General features: G+C 43.8%; 1 protein-coding gene across 2 annotated transcripts in view; it reads right to left on the reverse strand.

Moving 5' to 3' along the window:
* Positions 1 to 21,218, reverse strand: part of LOC137348053 (vesicle-fusing ATPase) — a 315,973-nt gene that overhangs the window by 247,884 nt on the left and 46,871 nt on the right. For both annotated transcript variants that reach the window (XM_068013170.1, XM_068013171.1), the window contains exon 3: positions 10,291 to 10,390. In XM_068013170.1, coding sequence (XP_067869271.1) covers positions 10,291 to 10,390 — 100 coding nt within the window. The remainder of the gene's footprint in view (positions 1 to 10,290; positions 10,391 to 21,218) is intronic.

Raw genomic sequence — 21,218 nt, forward strand, 5'->3', positions numbered from 1 at the left:
CCTGCAAGTCTTTGGCTGTGGGAGGAAACCGGAGCACCCGCAGAAACCCACGCGGTCACAGGGAGAACTTGCAAACTCCGCACAGGCAGTACCCAGAACCGAACCAAACCCAGGTCGCTGGAGCTGAGAGGCTGCGGTACTAACCACTGCACCGCCCCTGCAGTTATATATTAACCTAAGGATCTACTCAACGCTGCAGATCAAACACAGCTTGCTTGATTTATAGCATCAAATTGAGATCCATCCAATTCTAAAAAAAACAGTATAACAGGGTTTTCGAATTCTGAACATCTCAACATAGGCCCCTGTATTCTTGCCTAATAGTAAAGGAAGCTTGCAACTAAATACAGATCAGATCAGAAAGTAGAATGTTCAATACTTAGACTGTGTTGATTCTGTTTGGATGACAGTAAGGTTTTCAACAACTGATCCTCACCCCTGGATTAGAAAAAAATAAATTATGCGCCTCACTCCTGACTGCTATCTTGTCTGTTTTCCTGAAAAGCTAGCATTCATATACAGGATCAACTTGGCCTTTCCCTCCTCAATTCAAAAGTGCCAACACATCTTATTTACAAAAGAGCTGAACTCCAGAGGTGAGGTGACAGAGACTGCCCTTGATATCAAGGCAGCATTTGACAGAGTACGGCATTAAGGCGCACCAGCAAAACTGGAGTCAATGGGAAGCAGGGGGAAACTCCCTACTTGGAGTTATACAGTGTGCAAAGGAAGATGGTTGTGGTTGTTGGAGGTCAATCATCTGAGCTCCAGGACATCACTGCAGGAGTTCCTCAGGGTAGTGTCCTCGGCCCAACCATCTTCAGCTGCACCAATGATCTTCCTTCAATCATAACGTCAGAAGTGAGGACGTTCGCTGATGACTGCACAATGCTCAGCACCATTCACGACTCCTCAGATACTGAAGCAGTCAGTGGAGAAATGCAGCAAGACCTGGGCAATATCCAGGTTTGGGCTGATAAGCAGCAAGTAACATTCAGGCCACACAAGTGCCAGACAATGACCATCATGAAGAAAATCTAACCATCTCCCCTTGACATTCAATGACATTACCATCACTGAATCCACCACTATCAACATCCTAGGGAATACCATTGACCAGAAACTGAACTGGAGTAGCCATATAAATACCATGCCTACCATGCAGGTCAGAGGCTTGGAATCCTGCAGCAAGTAACTCACCTCCTGACTCCCCAAAGCCTGTCCACCATCTACAAGGCACAAGTCAGGAGTGTGATGGAATACTCTCCACTTGCCTGGATGGGTGCAGCTCCAACAACATTCCAGAAGCTCAACACCATCCAGGACAAAGCAGCCCGCTTAATTGGCACCCCATCCATAAACATTCACTCCCTCCACCACTGACGCACAGTGGCAGCAGTGTGCACCATCAAGTCACACTGCAGCAACGCACCAAGGCTCCTTAGACAGCACCTTCCAAACCCACGACCTCGACCAACTAGAAGGACAAGGGCAGCAAATACATGGGACCACCACCTGCAAGTCATACACCATCCTGACTTGAAACTATAATCGCCGTTCCTTCAGTTGCTGGGTCAAAATCCTGGAACTCCCTTCCTAACAGGACTGTGGGTGTACCTACCCCACATGGACTGCAGTAGTTTAGGGAAGCAGCTCACCACTACCTTCAAGGGCAATTCGGGATTGGCAATAAATGCTGGCCTAGCCACCGATGCCCACATCCCATAAATGAATTAAAAAAAAATTACCAGGCTCACATGAATAACCAGCTGAGTGAAGTCACAGAAAACAGAAGAGGCAAAAAAGATTGCAGCAGTCGGTAGTAGTTCCACCCATATCACCTGCTTGCTTTCTCCATCATTGAAGCATCCCAATTACTTAATTTCCAAAGCCTATTCACTGCACCTGGCCAATACTGCACGATAATCCATTTTGAACATTCCGATCAAAAGCTAAATTCAGAGAGCGACAGCTCACCTGGACACATCCTTTCATAATAGCAATCTAGCCATCTTCCCTTTAAAGCATCTAGCTGTTTAACTGGTTCAACACCCTGCCCTCAAATCAACTCCACCGAACCTATTCCAGCCCTTCATCAGCTCCTCTGCAACCCTAAAACAATGTTCTTTCGTCATGCTACCTTGATGCATCGCAAAGTATTGTTCCAAATTTACTTTGCCAATCCAATTATTTGGGAAACTTTGATAAACAATTAAAAACTTGTACAGCTCTAGAAGATCTCTTCAGAATGGTTCTGGAGGCCTGCCAGCTCCAGTTTATCAAATTAATCCCCAACAGTTCATCCATCAGCAGGCAGCCAGTGGGGTCTCTTCCACGTAAATTTTACAAATTTAAGAAAAACAAGATCCATGGAGATTTGGTCACCATATTCAGATTTCACTGGCACTCATGGGAGACCAGGCCTCTGGTAACCTTTTGTGGTTTCGAGAGCAATGATCTAGGAAAATGAATGCACCCCTACTGTAAAAATGTACCGGATAGGGGACTGCAACACAGGTCTTTCCTGGTTTGATTATGAAAATTTTAGTGGCAATGAAGTCAGTTATTGCAGATGTTAAGCTGAAGGTTATATATGAACATGTCTCACCAAGATTCAGGATTCTCTTGCCAATAGCAGAAAACTGATGAGGAAAGCAAGTTACAGAATTAATTGCATATGTAGATCGGGTCAATGCTTAATCCGCCAAAGAAATTTCACCTTCTGGCTGGAGCTTATTGGAATCTTCTTGAGCTGAACACCAGAAGGCAACTAATCCTTATAGATATTAGTGTTACCCATCAGGTCCATAAATCCTGATGTAAACAAAAAAAAAAATCCAGATGGCCAGACAATCCAACTGCCTCTACAGGTTGCGCCTTCCTTCTCATCCACTCTCACTGCCCTAGTGCACATCTGCCAGCAATGCAACATGTAATATCACTCTGGTCAGAAAATGTCCAACTAAGAAATTGAAATGGGAAGGGCAGAAAAACTTTTCTAAGAGCAAGGTTCCAATGGGAAATTTGTCAGAAGCAGCTGTTTCAACAAATCCCAGGGAATTTGATTGTGTGGCTTGTATGAATTAAAAAGTTAGGGGAGCAAGCGGAGAGTGGGTGTGGGAAAGAAGTAACACGTTTCTTTTTGGATTCACGTGGAAATAGTATTTCAATAAAATGGCACAGAGCTAAAGGGTTGAATGGCCCATTTGTGTGTTGTCAAAATATTACAACTTATTTATGAGAAACCGCTATCAGTTTGTCATGCAAAACGTACGTGTGCACCAACTTATTAGTATAAGGGGCGGGGGGCGCCAAGGAAAAAGGGCAGTGGAACACTGGCTTAAGACAGTGAAATAATAAATTCAGGAAAAAAATTTAAGAGTAGAATTGAAACTTCGGACACTTGACCCCATAGCAATTGTTCGATCAACATTGGGTCTCATGCTCCACATCAGGAAGTTGTTTGGACTACACAAATTAGGATAGATGCTACTTTCCCCTTAGTTTTTAAATCGATGGAAAGCTATTACTGTTCTATCTGGTAGTAACTTTAGAGGGAATACTGCAAGAATCTAAAAAGTTCACACTGCAAGGGAAACATGAATTAATGCCCTCAAGCAAAAACCCAATTGAAGATCATACCCAGCAATTGTGAAGGTCACTCCCATCTTTAATCACTAACTATAAAAACAAATTTAAAATATTCTTTGCCTTTATACTATAAAGACCAAACTCAGCTCCTTGTCTAGCACAGTACGATGTAATATTCAGGTCATGGAGAACTCTTGCCAGAAATGAAGTCAAGCTTTTGATAACAATTTGCTGTTAGACCCAAATGATCCAGCACGGTTGATACATTTTATTAAAATCTTTGTGCTCAATATAGTGAGAAGAATGGGAATGCTGAAAGCTTAAACTAATTTCTACTCAAAACCCAACATATAATAGGAAAAAATGTACTTAAATTGAATATTGCAGAAGCTTACTTCCTTAAAACGGTCACCATTACGACCAGTGACAGACCTGTAATTACCACACCTGCATCCAGCATTAAAAAATCTCAAAATATGCTCTCATGTAGGCCAACTCCAAAAAATTAAAGAAAGCAGTTCAATGACATTTTAACAGTTCAAATAGAGAATGAAAATTTCACACATCCATTGTCATGCTTCCTTAATATAGGATACTGTTTAACAGTTACTCAAAATCTCATGTTACAGACTGTTACATACTTCTCAAACATATACACGATAAAATAAAGCAGTGCAAGATAAAATCGGAAATCCAATCATTTGGAAGCACAGGAGAACAGCAAGAATAAAGGTGTCATTTCCCATGAAGATATTATTCTGAACAGAGCTTCAATGACAGCACTGCAGCTACAGGACCAAGGTTCACTTGTACATTATTTCTTAACCTTTATGTGAACATGTGTAGAAGCAAATGGAAAGGGCGACATTTTGAAGGAACTGAAAGAAGCCTAGTCAGTTTAATATGAGACGTTGCAGTTTTATACCATTCATGTGGAAAATGGTCCAAGGCTCTTCAGACACGTGGAACAAAAGGATGAGTCAAAGAAGGACATACTGGAAGAGAAGGCTGAAAGATTGATCGAGGGGAGGTTGAAGCAGGGTCAGGGTAAGAATTCTAGAGTGGGGGGCATAGGCAGCTGAAGGGATGACTGCCAGCAGTTGAGCAAACACAGGAAGGATGTCCGTGGCAGGAGTTGGAGAAACAGAGGCCATGGGGTAGATCTGTCACACTGGAGAAAGTTAAGGATACAGAATGTCAAAGTCAAGGACAGATTTAAACATGACGATCAGAATTTTTAAATTGGAGAGTTTGTGGAACTTGGAGCCAATATAGCACAGTGTACCAGTGGTGATAGAGAAACAGAAGTTGGTGCAATCTTGGATACAGACAGCATAGTTTTGTATAGTTTGAAACACACAGAACCTGCCAGCCAGGACAGCGTTGAAATCATCAAGTCTAGAACTAACAAAGGCATAGGTTGAGGGTTTCAGCAGCAGTTGGTCTGAATTAGTGGTGCAGGTAGGCAATGCTGCAGAGGTAGGATTAGACCGTCATACAGGATATGGGGTGAGAAGCTCAGTTCAAGGGTGAATAGGATGCCAAAGTGGTCAGGCAGCAGTATGGAGTGGGTGGCTAAGGTACAGACCTTGTGTCAAGAGCCAAGGACAATGGCTTCAGTCTTCCCAGTGTTTAACTGAAGGAAATTGTGGTTCATCCGAAGTTGAATGAGAGAAGCAATGACAGGACAGAAGTAGTACTACTAGTTCGGCCTCAGCTGGAGTATTGCATCCAGCTCTGGGCACCGCACGAGATGCGAGGGCATTGGAGGAGAGTACAGAAAAGATTCATGAGAATCGTTCCAGGGATGAGGACCTTCAGTTATGAAGCTGGATTGGAGAATTTAGGACTGTTTTCCTTGGAGAGAAGGCTGAGGGGTGATTTGATAAAGGTATTCAAAATCATGAGGGGTCTGGACAGAGTAGATAGGGAGAAACTGTTCCCACTCGTGAAAGGATCGAGAACGAGAGGGCTCAGATTTAAATTAATTGGTAAAAGAAGCAAAACCAACACTTTTTCACACAGCGAATGGTTAAGGTCTGGAATGCTCTGCCTGAGTGCGTGGTGGAAGCAGGTTTAACTGAAGCATTCATCAGGGAATTAGATTGTTATCTGAAAAGGAAGAATGTGCAGGGTTACAGGGAGAAGGCAGGGAAATGCCATTAGGTGAATTACTCATTTGGAGAGCAGGTGCAGATATGAACTAGAAGCTGACTACATTGGAAACATACCAGATGGGAGATTACCGAAGATTAAGGGGTATGAAATTGGAAAGAGAATTGAAATTTGATTAAAGATTGGTTAGAATAGAGAAAATACTAAGGGCAGTTTCTCTTACATAAAAAGCAGGTTGGAATTGGAAAGTGGTGTCCCTCAGTATTCAGATCGGAGGCCATTGTTATACAGTCAACGTCTGGTTATAGGACTACAGGGAGTGGTGTCAAAGTGCACAGAGGATACCAAAATGGGAAGTATAGTTAATGCTTTAGAAGACCAAATAAAAAAACACCAAGGGATATTAGCAAGATGAGGAAATAGACAAAAGTGGCAGATGGAATTCAATTTCAGTACATGAGGTAATGCATTTTGGTAAAATAACTAATTATACTATGAATGGAAATAGGCACAGTGCAGTGATAGAGGAAAAACTTGGAGAAGCACTGTCATTATTAAAGGCAGCACATCAGGTTCACAAGGCAGTGAAAAAGGCTAATAGAATTTAGACTATCAATAGGTATAGAATACAAAGGCCAAGTGGTTATAATATATTCAAACCTTAAGATCAGTTACAGTACAGTGTAGTATTAGGCTCTACACAAGAGAATATTCATGCTTTAGAGAGGGTATTATGCAGTTATGCTAGAACTCTGCCAATCATGAGGAAATATAAATACAAAGACAGACTAAAATGGGCCCTTTTTGTTTTTACATTATTCGTTCACGGGATGTGGGCGTCTCTGGCTAGGCCAGCATTTATTACCCATCCCCAATTGCCCTCGAGAAGGTGGTGGTAAGCTGCCTTCTTGAACTGCTGCAGTCCATGGGAAGCGTGTTCCAGGATTTTGACCCAGTGTCAGTGAAGGTTTGGCAATATAGCTCCAAGTCAGATAGCGTGTAGCTTGGAGGGGAACTTGCAGGTGATGGTGTTCTATGCATCTGCTGCCCTTGTGCCTCTAGTTGATAGAGGTCACTGGTTTGGAAGGTGCTGTCAAAAGGAGCCTTGGTGAGTTACTGCAATGCATCTGGTAGATGGTACACACTGTCAGTGGTGAAGGGTGGTGGTTGAGTGCCAATCAAGTGGGATGCTTATCCTGGATAATGGTGAGCTAGAGAGTGTTGCTGGAGATGCACCATCCAGGCAAGTGGAGAGTATTCCATCACACTCCTGACTAGTGCCTTGTTGATGGTGGACAGGCTTTGGGGTATCAGGAGGGGAGTTACTTGCCACAGGATTCCTAGCCTCTGACCTGTTATTGTAACCACAGTATTTAAGTAGATGGTCCAGTTCAGTTTCTGGTCAATGGTAACCCCCAGGATGTTGACAGTAAGGGATTCAGTGACGGTAATGCCATTGATCAAGAAGGGGAGATGGTTAGAGATTCTCTCTTGTTTGAGATGGTCATTGCCTGGCATTTGTGTGGCACAAATGTTCCTTACCACTTATCAGCCCAAGCCTGGATGTTGTCCAGGTCTTGCTGCATCTGGACACATACGGCTTCAGTATCTGAGTCATGAATGGTACTGAACATTGTGCAACCAGCAAATATCTCCACCTCTGACCTTATGATGGAGGAAAGGTCATTGACAAAGCAGGTGAAGATGTTTGGATCAAGGCTGTAGTGAGGCCAGGAGCTGACTGGCCCTGTGCGTCACTGAGCAGTTTACTGCTGAGCAAGTGTCGCTTGATAACACTTAACGATTCCTTCCATCACTTTGCTCATAATAAATAGAGAGTTGACTGATAGGGCGGAAATTGGCTGGGTTGGATTTGTTCTGCTGTATGTGTACAGGACATACTTGGGCAATTTTCCACATTGCCAGGTAGGTGCCAGTGTTGCAGCTGTACTGGAATAACTTGACTAGGGACACAACAGGTTCCAGAATGTTGTCAGGACCCATAGCCTTTGCAGTATCCAGTGCCTTAAGCCGCTTCTTGATATCATGTGGAGTGAATCTGATTGGCTGAAGACTGGGGTCTGCGATGCTGGGGACCTCAGGAGGCAGAGATGGATCAACTCGGCACTTCTGGCTGAAGATGGATGCAAATGCTTCAGCCTTGTTTTTTTGCACTAATGTGCTGGGCTCTCCCATCATTGTGGATGGGGATGTTTGTGGAGCCTCCTCTTCCTGTTAGTTGCTCAATTGTCCACCATTCACGACTGAACGTGGCAACTTAGATCTGATCCATTGGTTGTGGGATTGTTTAGTCCTGTCTATTGCATGCTGCTTACGCTGTTTGCCCTGCAAGTAGTCCTGTGTTGTAGGTTCACCAGGCTGACCTCATTTTTAGGTATGCCTGGTGCTGCCCTCCTGCACTCTTGATTGAACCAGGGTTGGTCCCCCAGCTTGATGGTATGGGTAGAGTAGGCGATATGCTGGGCCATGAGGTTATAGATTGTGGTTCAATAGAATTCTGCTGCTGCTGATGGCTCACAGCACCTCATGGCTACTCAGTTTTGAGTTGCCAGATCAGTTCAAAATCTATCCAATTTAGCCGTGGTAGTGGCTCACATGATGGTAGGTATCCTCAACGTGAAGACGGGACTTCATCTCCACAAGGACTGTGTGGTGGTCACTCCTACCAATATCATCATAGACATATGCAGCTGAGATAGGTAGACTGGTGAGGCCAAGGTCAATTAGGTTTTCCCCTCGTTGGTTCCCTCACCATCTGCCGCAGACCCAGTCTATCAGCTATGTCCCTTAGGACTCGGCCAGCTCGGTCAGTTGTGGTGCTACCGAGTCACTCTTGGTGATCGACATTGATGTCTCCCACCCAGAGTACATTCTGTGCCTTTACAGCAGAGTTTTCCAATTGGTGTTCAACATGGAGAAGTGCTGATTCATTCACTGAAGGGGGTGGTAGGTGATGCTCAGTAGAAGGTTGCCTTGCCCATGTTTGACCTGATGGCATGAGGACCCCCAGGGCAACTCCCTCTCGACTGTATACCATTGTGTCGCCACTTCTGGTGGGTATGTCCTGTCCCACCAGGGATGGTGTGATAGTGTCAGGGACATTGTCTGTAAGGTATGAATCTGGGAGTATGACTATCAAGTTGTTGCTTGACTAGTCTGTGTGACAGCTCTCCCAACTTCGCACAAGCCTCCAGATGTTAGTAAGGAGGACTTTGCAGGGTCGACAGGGCTGGGTTTGCTGTTGTCGTTTCCAGTGCTTAGGCTGGTGCCAGGTGGTCCATTCGGTTTCATTCCTTTTCTTACACTTTGTAGTAGTTCAACGCAACTGAATGGCTTACTAGGCTATTTCAGAGGGCATTTAAGAGTCAACCACATTGCTGTAGGCCTGGAGTCATATGTAGACCAGACCAGGTAAGGATGCAGATTTCCTTCCCTAAAATGAACCAGATGAGTTTTCACAATTGACAATGTTTTCACCGTCACTGTTAGACTAGCTTTTAATTCCAGATTTATTAATTGATATTCAAATTTGACCATCTGCTGTGGTGGGATTCAAACCCCCATGTCCCCAGAGCATTAGTCTAGGCCTCCAGATTACTTGTCCAGTGATATTACCACTACGCCATCACCTCCCCCATTTCTGTTAGACACCACAGATTAAGATATACAATTGAATTATGAAAAGATGGGAAAGCATGGATAGAAACAGACTGTTCCAGCAATTAAGATGTCAAGAACAAAATTAAACACGAGATTCAGAGCAGAGGGCAGAAGAAACTTCGGAGTTGTGAAGCTGTGGAAGTCAATTCCAGGGTTAGTGGTTGAGGCAGAAACTACAACATTCAAGATTAGATTGGATAGGTGAAGGAAACAAAGAAGGCTGAAGGGATTATGGGAAAATTATGGGTATGATCAGAACTATTCGCTCACGCAGAGGGTTATTGCAAACATGACTGACTGGGCTGAGTCGATTGTTTCCACATCGTTATTTTTATGTGATTAATACTGGAACCAGAAAAATCAAATCCCACTGAACTGAACAAAGTAGGAGAAACGCTGCAGCTGCTTGGTGCAGTCAATCATGTTAAAGGGTGCAGAAAGAGGATTAAGAGGGATAATTATGATGGCCACAATCACTGTATATCATCCCTGACTTTGGCTTTGGCCATTTCAGCTCAACATGGAGGCACAAACCTGAAATCAAGAAATTCAAACAGCAGGTTGTAGGTGAGATGGGTACTCATTTTGTGGGAGGGGAGTGGGGTAGAGGGTAACAGCCCATTCAAAGACTTTGGACAAAACAGGGAGCTTAGAGATGGAGTAGTTTGCAAGGAAAGAAAAAAAGGATACAGTAGGGTTTTTGAAATAGAAAGTGATGGCAGCAGTATTGAAAAGTGCCGAGTTCACAAGTGAATTGTCAGAGAGAGAACTGCTTCCCAGAAGATACATTTATTTGCCCTCCACCCAAATCCTCCAAAAAATAAACCCAAACTATTTCTTTAGTACTAACTGCAAATTACAGGTTTGGATCCATGCTACAAGATACACTGTAACTATCTTTACCTGTGGCAAGCTGAAGGCAATGCTCCCTGGAAGCACAGTGGTGTGGCTTTTCACCGTGAAGACAAATTTGTGGTTTGGACTAGTTTTCACCATCACATGCCTAGGTGGAAGGAAAAGAGGGAGTGAGGCACATTCGAAAAGGCAGCTGAAAACCATATCTTGCAGACTGGCAGCACTAAAACTCCAAGGTTGATAAAGGTGCAATTACCAGTACTATATACAAATACTATATACAGAGCAGTGACGATAATACCCTCCCAAAAAGGTGTTCCCACATTTGCATCAAATTTGGCTCTCTTCATCCCTCTGGGCTCCACCATGTATTGCAGACATAGGATGCAAAAGGCAAGGACTGGTCCTTCATTTTTACCTCTCAGATTCTAGTACCCCAATCTGAATATTAAAAGATATATTTTAAAACCAGAGACAAAAAGCTGGTATCAGTAAAAGTGAATGAGGCTGTCAGATGGTCTCAAAAACCCTTTTGGAAACAAAATTCTCCTGTCAGTCCATACAGGATCAGCCCCATATCAATGCAGTCGACATTGCCCTCTCAAATGACCTAACAAAGTCAGGACAACAACAGATAGGCAATAAATGGCAGTCTTGCTAGAAATACCCACACCTCGAAAATGAATTTTAAAAATTGCTCGTGCCATGTTGCTACTCCAGCTCCCAGAAGTCAAGTAGCTAGAAACTAACCAGACTATTAAGGCTGGTGATCAAGGGGGGGCTCATTTTTTTGTTCTTAATAAATTGGGCATTGTTTAGCAAATCTAGCAATATGATTGGCTTTGTCACTGGCTCCAAAAGACAATACATCCCAAGCCAGGGTAATGGCAAGCAAGAGGACAAAGTAGTTTATGAAGTGTCTCCTGGTTTTGAAGAGGGAATGGATGAGTGGATAGCACGAGCAAGACTGAAATGGAAATTTGCTACTGCCTGCACACCTATATAGTTCACATTTCCCTCAAATATACCATGTTAATTTAGTCACCAGACTTCATGCTTCACAAATCTGAGCAAAAATGTATAAAATGAAAATTACAATAAAAAAGTCAATCCTTTACAGTAGGCAATAATACAAATAAAGAATTTAACAATTTTGTAAAAATCAGTGTGTGGTAGCATCATTCCCATGTTGACTTTTTAAAAACAGGTGGAAAGGGGCATGGGTGGTTCCTGTTTTTCACCTCCCAACTGACTGCAATCGTTTTAAAATGGTGCATTAGCCAGTGTTTTGCTGGTCAAATAAACTGACAAATGACAGGTTTTCAGAGGTTAAAAAAGTAACTATTTTTACACAATTACCAAAATGGTTGCAACCTCACCCACAAATACATACACAAGAATAGATAGAGGGAAAAGGGTAGGATGCAAGTTCAAGTCCAAAGTGAGTAGTTTACAGTAAACCTTTTGAAACTTCTCAAGCAGAAAGTCTTTTTAAAGGTGTAGGCCTGGGTGTTTGTAGTATTGAACCTGAGGTGTTGTCGAGTTCCAGTGGTTCCAACTCAGCACAAAGATGGCGGTGTGGATTTTGTTACCTTCACAGATGGGGTCTCAATGTCAGTGATATCTCCACTATAGTGACTGTTGCAGTTGTTCTTCAGCAGGGTTCTTCTTGCTGGACTAGATCTCTCACACAGCCTCTGGCTGAACTGGCTTTCCGAGATCCTGGCTTGATCTCTCGCTCGCTCTCTCTCTCTCTCTCTCGAGGGCTACCTTTTGAAGGTAAAAATCCATCACAGTGGCGAGCACTGCAGCCTCACAGCTCCAGCGACCCGGGTTCAGTTCTGGGTACTGCCTGTGCAGAGTTTGCAAGTTCTCCCTGTGACCGCGTGGGTTTCCACCGGGTACTCCGGTTTCCTCCCACAGCCAAAGACTTGCAGGTTGATAGGTAAATTGGCCATTATAAATTGCCCCTAGTATAGGTAGGTGGTAGGAGAATGGTGGGGATGTGGTAGGGAATATGGGATTAATGTAGGATTAGTATACATGGGTGGTTGTTGGTCCCCACAGACTCAGTGGGCCGAAGGGCCTGTTTCAGTGCTGTATCTCTCTATGACATTAGAGTTTCTGTTACGAGACACATAGCCCTCTCCCTTGGTGGTGACCACACAAAGGACTAGGATAACGATAACCATGGCTAACAATTGATGTCTGAATTGGGACTATTCTGTCAACACTGAGCTGCTTCACACCTACTCATTTTGGTTTGGGCTGAGCCAGTCTGTCTCCAGTATCCTTTGTTAGTTCATTAATGTCAATGAGTCCGATAGTGCTCCTTTCAATTTCAAAGGGGTTCTCCCAGAGCTATTTCAGACGAGGTTAATGAGTTTCATCTTTGCAGAGAGGTTTGATGATTTCCAGTACAGAAGAGATCATGTGACATTTCATTTTGACTGTGGTACAAATGTCCATTTTCCTGTGGTTTTGTTTACAGTTTTCTTTAATTCATAATTCTTCCATTTCACAGTTGATTTCATCATGGCTCATTTCATGCGTGACAGTGCATCATTTCAAAACTGTAGCACAGAAGGCAAAGCTGGTTAAGCAACCACCTCACATTCCCTGCTTGCAGGTCTGAATTGCAGTGGAGATGCTTTAACACAACTATGAGTTTACCACAGCATTCAGCAGCCTCCAAGGAGCTTGTTCAAAACTAGCAACTTTCAATAGCTAATTTTCTCCAGTAGACAAACACGATTTGAGATTTGAAGTATAAAAATTGGAATAACTGACACTCAACAGGCCTCCTTCTGGGCTGAAGCTATTCTATGATTCTACCTACAAGGCTCCTTCCTACCTCCATGAACTAGGTTCCTGCTTCCACATATTGACTACAAATTAGACAAACTAGCACACCATCCAGAAAAGCACTTGTACGCTACTGGAAGAAATTCATCCCAATCTACAGATTATAAATACTATAAAGGACTTGAATTTATATAGTACACTTCACATCCTCAGGATGTCCCAAGACATTTTACGGTCAATTATTTTTTAAGTGCAGTCAATTATATAGGAAACATAGCAGTCAGTTTGCATACAGCAAGCTGAAATAGCGAGTTAATCAGTTATTACTGGCGATGCTGTTAGAAGGAATCGATTGTGGTTCAACACCAAGAAAACTTGAAGGTCCTTGAGACGGTGTAGAGATTTACCAGAATAGTTCCAGAGATGTGGGATTTTAGTTACAAGGTTTGGTTGGAAAAGCTGAGGTTGCTCTCCTTACAGCAAAAGGAGATTGAGGGGAGATTTAGAGGTATACAAGATTATGACAGGCTTAGCTAAATTAGACAAGGAAAAACTGTTCCCATTAACTAAATGGTACAAGGAATAGGGGACATAGATTGAAGGTTTTGGGCAAGAGATGCAGGGGGAATGTGAGGAAGAACTACAAAAAAAAATGCAGTGGTGGTAATGACCTGGATCTGGATGCCAACAAGGGTGGTGGAAGCAGGGACAATGACTGCAAAAGGAAATTGGATGGTCACTTGAAGGAAAGAGACTTGCAGAGCTATGGGAGTTGAGCAGGGGAGTGGGACTGAATGGATAGCTCTATGGAGAGCCAGCATGGACTTGACTGACCAAATGGCCTCCATCTACACCATAAATGACTGCATGACTTCCTCAGACACCAGATAGTGCCCGAGTGCTTTTCTTTGGTGAAAGGAAAATACTTGAGGTAAAGGGGAGAGAGAAGGATACCCCTAAACAGTGAAACAAAATTCATGAGAAAACATTTTATAGCAACTTATATATCCTATGGTGCTTCACAAGAGTTAACAACTTAACAATGAGACACATAGATGTTCGGACAGTGACCAAAGGCATTGTCTGTTTTAAAGGAACAACTTAAAAAGGAGGCGCACAGCAGTTCAGGGAGGGAATTTCAGAGCTCAGGACCTAGACAGCTAAGACATGGCTGGCAACAGTGGAGCAATCAAAACTGGGGATAATCAGAGGTCAGAATTGGAATAGTGCAGGAATCTCAGTGGCTGGAGATTATAAAGATAGGTAGGGGCAGGGCCTTGGAGGAATTTGAAAACGGAATGAGAATTTTTTTTTTTAAAAAGGCATTTCTGGACCAGGAGCCAATATTGGAAAGAGATCAGAGGTGATGGGTGACTAGGAGTTGGTGTGATTTAGGATACAGGCTGCAGAATTTTTGATAAGCTCAATATTACGTCGGGGACAAGGTAGGCAGGCAAGCTGGAGAGGTCTGCGATAGTTAAATCTAGGGGGGTTTCAGATAAGCTGAAGGAGAGAAAGGGACTGGCAATGTTATGAAGGTGGAAGTAGGCAGTCTTGGAATGTAGCAGATATGGGGTCAGAAGCTCATTTTACAATCAAATAGCTCTTTTCCAAATTTACTTTAGTGTTACTACTGAGCTACTAGCCAATAACAGTCATTTAGCCCACAATCTGAGGCAATGGGGAAACTAGACTGGGAAAACACACACAAAGTACAATAATAATTGTACTGACCCGAAACGTTAACTCTGCTTCTCTTTCCACAGATGCTGCCAGACCTGCTGAGTGATTCCAGCATCTCTTGTTTTTATTACAATAATAATTGGACAGCGCAGCAGACAAAACACCATACAATGCTGCAATACAAGTCTGATCTCCTGTGGAAATGCTAGGTGGGAGGGTTGGAGGGGAACAAAGAATTAGAGGTGACTGGACCAGACACTCTGCTCTTGTACATCTTGCTGACTGACTCAGCAGTATCAGAGATCTCACACCCTCTCTGCCATAACACCCATGGACCCAGTGGAGCGGTAGGAGTCAGGAGAGCAGATGTGTGCCACTTTTTCCAAATACAATTCCGGCTGGTGAAATGACATGGCTAAATCAGGTTAACAAAATTTTTAGTTGGTGATTTCTTCTTGGGCCTCCTTGTCGAGAGACAATGGGTAAGCGCCTGGAGGTGGTGATTTATGGTGTCAAAGTCACCATGTGGCTTCTAACACGGTCTTTTCACCATTTAGAGTTTTGAATTATCCCTCTGACTAGTTACCTTTGCAGGGGAAAAGTTTCAGCTGGCATTGGAGGTTTACATTTTTGACTTTAGCAATTCTTAGCCCTTCAAATAATGTTGAACCTAAACTACCGAAAACTCAAAGAACAAAGAACACAGTACAGCACAGGAACAGGCCATTTGGACCTCCAATCCTGCGCCGATCTTGATGCATGCCGAAACTAGCACCTTCTGCACTTCCAGGGCCCATATCCCTCTATTCCCTTCCTAACCATATTTGTCAAGATGCCTCTTAAAAGTCACTATCGATCTGCTTCCACCACCTCCCCTGGCAGCAAGTTCCAGGCACTCACCACCCTCTGTTTAAAAAAAAAAACTTGCCTCGCACATCCCCTCTAAACTTTGCCCCTCGCACCTTAAACCTATGTCCCCTAGTAACTGACTCTTCCACCCTGGGAAAAAGCTTCTGACTATCCACTCTGTCCATGCCACTCATAACTTTGTAAACCTCTATCATGTCGCCCCTCCACCTCCATTGTTTCAGTGAAAACAATCCGAGTTTATCCAACCTCTCCTCATAGTTAATGCCTTCCAGAGCAGGCAGCATCCTGGTAAACCTCCTCTGTACCCTCTCCAAAGCCTCCACATCCTTCTGGACGTGTGGCGACCAGAATTGCACGCAATATTCCAAGTGTGGCCTAATTAAGGTTCCGTACAGCTGCAGCATGACTTGCCAATTTTTATACTCTATGCCCCGACCGATGAAGGCAAGCATGCCATATGCCTTCTTGACTACCTTATCCACCTGCGTTGCCACTTTCAGTGACCTGTGGACCTGTACGCCCAGATTTCTCTGCCTGTCAATACTCCTAAGGGTTCTGCCATTTACTGTATACCTCCCACCTGCATTAGACCTTCCAAAATGCATTACTTCACATTTGTCCGGATTAAACTCCATCTGCCATTTCTCCACCCAAGTCTCCAACCGATCTATATCCTGTTGCATCCTCTGACAATCCTCATCATAAACAACTCCACCAACCTTCGTGTCGTCCGCAAACTTAATCAGACCAGCTACATGTTCCTCCAAATCATTTATATATACTACAAACAAAAGGTCCCAGCACTGATCCCTGCGGAACACAACTAGTCACAGCTCTCCATTCAGAAAAACACCCATCCACTGTTACCCTCTGTCTTCTATGACAGAGCCAGTTCTGTATCCATCTTGCCAGCTCACCTCTGATCCCGTGTGACATCACCTTTTGCACCAGTCTGCCATGCGGGACCTTGTCAAAGGCTTTACTAAAGTCCATATAGACAACACCCACCGCCCTTCCATCAATCATCTTCGTCACTGCCTCAAAAAACTCAACCAAATTAGTAAGACACGACCACGCCTTCACAAAACCATGCTGCCTCTCGCTAATAAGTTTGTTTGTTTCCAAATGGGAGTAAATCCTGTCCCAAAGAATCCTCTCCAATAGTTTTCCTACCACTGACATAAGGCTCACTGGCCTATAATTTCCTGGATTATCCTTACCACCCTTCTTAAACAAAGGAACAACATTGGCTATTCTCCAGTCCTCTGGGACCTCACCTGCAGCCAATGAGGATGCAAAGATTTCTGTCAAGGCCCCAGCAATTTCTTTCCTTGCCTCCCTCAGTATTCTAGGGTAAATCCCATCAGGCCCTGGGGACTTATCTACCTTAATGCTTTGCAAGACACCCAACACCTCCTCCTTTTTGATAATGAAATGACAGACTATCTGCACTCCCTTCCCTAGGCTCATCATCCACCAAGTCCTTCTCTTTGGTGAATACTGATGCAAAGTACTCATTTAGCACCTCTCATTTCCTCTGGCTCCACACCTAGATTCCCATCTCTGTCCTTGAGTGGGCCAACCCTTTCCCCTGGTTACCCTCTTGCTCTTTATATACGTATAAAACAGGATTATCCTTAATCCTGTTTGCCAAGGACTTTTCATGACCCCATTTAGCTCTCCTAACTCCTTAAGTTCCTTCCTACTGTCTTTATATTCCTTAAGTGCTTAGTCTGTTCCTAGCCTTCCAGCCCTTACAAATGCTTCCTTTTTCTTTTTGACGAGGCTCACAATATCACGCGTTATCCAAGCTTCCTGAAACTTGCCAAACTTGTCTTTCTTCCTCACAGGAACATGCTGGTGCTGGATTCTAATCAGCTGACGTTTGAAAGACTCCAGATGTCAGATGTTGATTTACCCTCAAACAGCCGCCCCCAATCTAAATTCTTCAGTTCCTGCCTAATATTGTTATAATTAGCCTTCCCCCAATTTAGCACCTTCACCCGAGGACTACTCTTATCCTTATCCACAAGTACCTTAGAACTTATGGAATTATGGTCACTGCTCCCGAAATGCTCCCCCACTGAAACTTACAGCACCTGGCTGGGCTCATTCCCCAATACCAGGTCCAAAATGGCCCCATCCCTAGTTGGACTATCTACATACTGTTTCAAGAAGCCCTCCTGGATGCTCCTCACAAATTCTGCCCCATCCAAGCCCCTAGCGCTAAGTGAGTCCCAGTCAATATTGGGGAAGTTAAAATCACCCACCACTACAACCCTGTTACCTTTACATCTTTCCAAAATCTGTCTACATATCTGCTTTTCTACCTCCCGCTGGCTGTTGGGAGGCCTGTAGTAAACCCCCAACATCGTGACTGCACCCTTCCTATTCCTGAGCTCCACCCATATTGCCTCGCTGCATGACCTCGGAGGTGTCCTCCCGCAGTACAGCTGTGATATTCTCCTTAACCATTAATGCAACTCCCCCACCCCTTTTACATCCCCCTCTATCCCGCCTGAAGCTTCTAAAGCCTGGAACATTTAGCTGCTAATCCTGCCCTTCCCTCAACCAAGTCTCTGTAATAGCAACAACATCATAGTTCCAAGTACTAATCCAAGCTCTAAGTTCATCTGCCTTACCCGTTATACTTCTCGCATTGAAACAAATGCACTTCAGATCACCAGTCCCGCTGTGCTCAGCAACATCTCCCCACCTGCTCTTCCTCTTCGTCCTACTGGCCTTATTTACTATGTCCTCCTCATTTACTTCACTAGCTGTCCTACTGCTCTGGTTCCCACCCCCCTGCCACACTAGTTTAAACCCTCCCGAGTGACGCTAGCAAACCTTGCAGCCAGGATATTAGTGCCTTTCCAATTTAGATGCAACCCGTCCTTCTTGTACAGGTCCCATCTGTCCCTGAAGAGAACCCAATGGTCCAAATATCTGAAACCCTCCCTTCTACACCAGCTGCTCAGCCACGTGTTTAGCTGCACTATCTTCCTATTTCTAGCCTCACTGGCACGTGGCACAGGGAGTAATCCAGAGATTACAACCCTAGAGGTCCTTTTTTTTTTTTAAAAACTTACTACCCAACTCCCTAAACTCCCCCTGCAGGACCTCATCACTCTTCCTGTCTATGTCATTGGTACTGATGTGTACTACAAACTCTGGATGTTCACCCTCCCTCTTCAGAATGCCCTCTGTCCGTTCAGAGACATCCTTGACCCTGGCACCAGGGAGGCAACATACCTTCCTGGAGTCTCTTTCACGTCCACAGAAGCACCTCTCTGTGCCCCTGACTATAAAGTCCCCTATAACTATTGCTCTTCTGCGCTTTGTCCCTCCCTGAACAACAAAATTAACTTCTTGGAAAGTAAGTAGCTAACATGTTTCCTGCTCAACTCCCACTAAGATATCAAAACAGAAAATACTGAAAATACTCAGGTGGTCAGGCAGCATCTGTGGAGACAGAGTTAATGCTTCAGGTTGATGACCTTTCATCAGAACTGATCAGACATGAACCATCAACTCTTGTTTCTCTCTCCACAGATGCTGCCTGACCTGCTGAGCATTTCCAAAGTTTTTCGTTTTTATTTCGGATTTCCAGCATCTGCTGTACTTCACTTTTACACCAAGAGTATATACTGCACATAATGTAAATCTAAGATTATATTCCACTGGGAATTGTACAGTTCAAACTTTATTTCTCAAATAAAACTGAAGTAAAGTGATTATCTAAAGAGGTTATGAAATTACAAGCAGATTAAATTCTATACTAAGTATTGTAGGTAAATAAAGGATGAAGTGGCTTGAAAAGTCCAATTCATTAATAGATGAGGATTACTACAAGCCTGGCTACGCTTGCGCACCCCAGAGTTTACTTACACTTGCAGCCCAGAATCCAGAAGTCAAGAACTTAATGTTCTGAAAGTTCTGACAAATTACCGCTACAGATCAAAAAGTTCAAAATGTTATTCTGTGCAGTGCTGGCTACATTCAGAAATAAAGCTCATCAGGAGGCTTTTACAAACCCATAATGAATTACACATCACAAATGAGATATAATCCACATTTCATTAATTACAATTGTACAAATCCTGTATCCTGAAGCTACCAACTAGAATACATTAAAGCCACCACACAAGTTGCCATGAAAATTAGCGCACATGCTCAGCTTATCTGGTTTACCTTTACTTATTTTGTATTATTAAAATGCAATTCTTCCATATAGTGCAAAATCCACTCAACGTTCGGCTCCCAGAGCACAGATCACATGTATTCGGCTACAAGCAAAAAAAGTTGCCTATTTTAAACTTTGAGTTCACTAGTATTAACCAATGCTCAATCAATTCTCCATTGGGCTGCTTTCCTCATGACTAATTGCCTCCATACAGCTCACTCCCCTTCACTAATCCACTCTCACCAAATATGAAGAGCTTGTGGACTTCTTAGTGACTAAGGTAGAGATCAGTTACTTCTGCTACTTCCCTGTCCCCCTTCTTTCCCAGAGCTAAACCTCCCCTTGCTCACCACCTCCCTAGTCCTGAACCCAGTGTCTCTGTTCCTCCATCTCCTCCCTTTCCAACCTACTGCCCATTTGACCCTATTCCCACTAAACTGCTGACCACCCAAATCATCCTCCTTGCCCTCATGCTAACTGACATTGCATGAGTTTCCTGGTCTCAGTTACCACAGTCTTTCCTTTCAGAACCAATGCCATTATCTCACTCCTCAAAATAAAACCACCCTTCAACTGCTCGAATTTCAACCTGCCTCTTCTCACTAAAATCCTTCCACGTCACGGTTTCCTAAATCTATGGCCATCTTTCCTAGTACTTAGATTTAACTCTCCCATCAGGTATCCATTCCTGCCACATCCCCAAAATAGGCCTACATTCAAGTCACAAATGGCATCCTTGTAACTGTGGTGGATTATCCCTCCTCAACCTTTCTGCATTCAACAGAAAAGCTACATTGCCCTCCTTCAACCTCTCATTGTCCATCTCATTGGGACTGAGCTAGTTTGCTTTCATTCTTGCGTACCTGATCATGGACTTCACAAAAGCGCCATTCGCTTCTCGTCATGGCCACACTTTACCTCCAGAGCCCCTCAAACATCTATCCTCATCTACATGGTACCCCTCAGCATCAGTAGACATGGGATCAGCTTGTAAGTGCATGCTAAGTACACCTAGCTCTACTTGCAATCTCTCCACTGCTATTGTATTGACTAACAGTCAGTCTTGGGTAAACCACAATTTCCTCCAGCAAAACATTGGGAAGTCAAAGCCATAGTCTTCAGTTCCTGCAAGAGTCCATACCCCTGCCATCAATTTCACCTCTCTGCTCAGTCATGGTCTCAGGCTGATCCAGTTGTTTCCCACTTCGGCTTTCTATTCAACTGTGTGGAACTTCCAACCCAATCTCCAATCACCCACCTTCACCCCTACTTGAAGTTTCTCCTACTGAAGTAGGCAGTGTCTTAATCATCTCCAGATCATACTTTTGCAATGTTCTCCTGGCCAGTGTATTATCCTCTATAAACGTCAGTTCATCCCAAACTCTGCTGCCTATATCCTACCTGGCACATCAAGTCCTGTTCATCAGTCACCACT

This window comes from Heterodontus francisci, chromosome 33 (genome assembly GCF_036365525.1).
Source record: "Heterodontus francisci isolate sHetFra1 chromosome 33, sHetFra1.hap1, whole genome shotgun sequence".
NCBI classification, from domain to species: Eukaryota; Metazoa; Chordata; class Chondrichthyes; order Heterodontiformes; family Heterodontidae; genus Heterodontus; species Heterodontus francisci.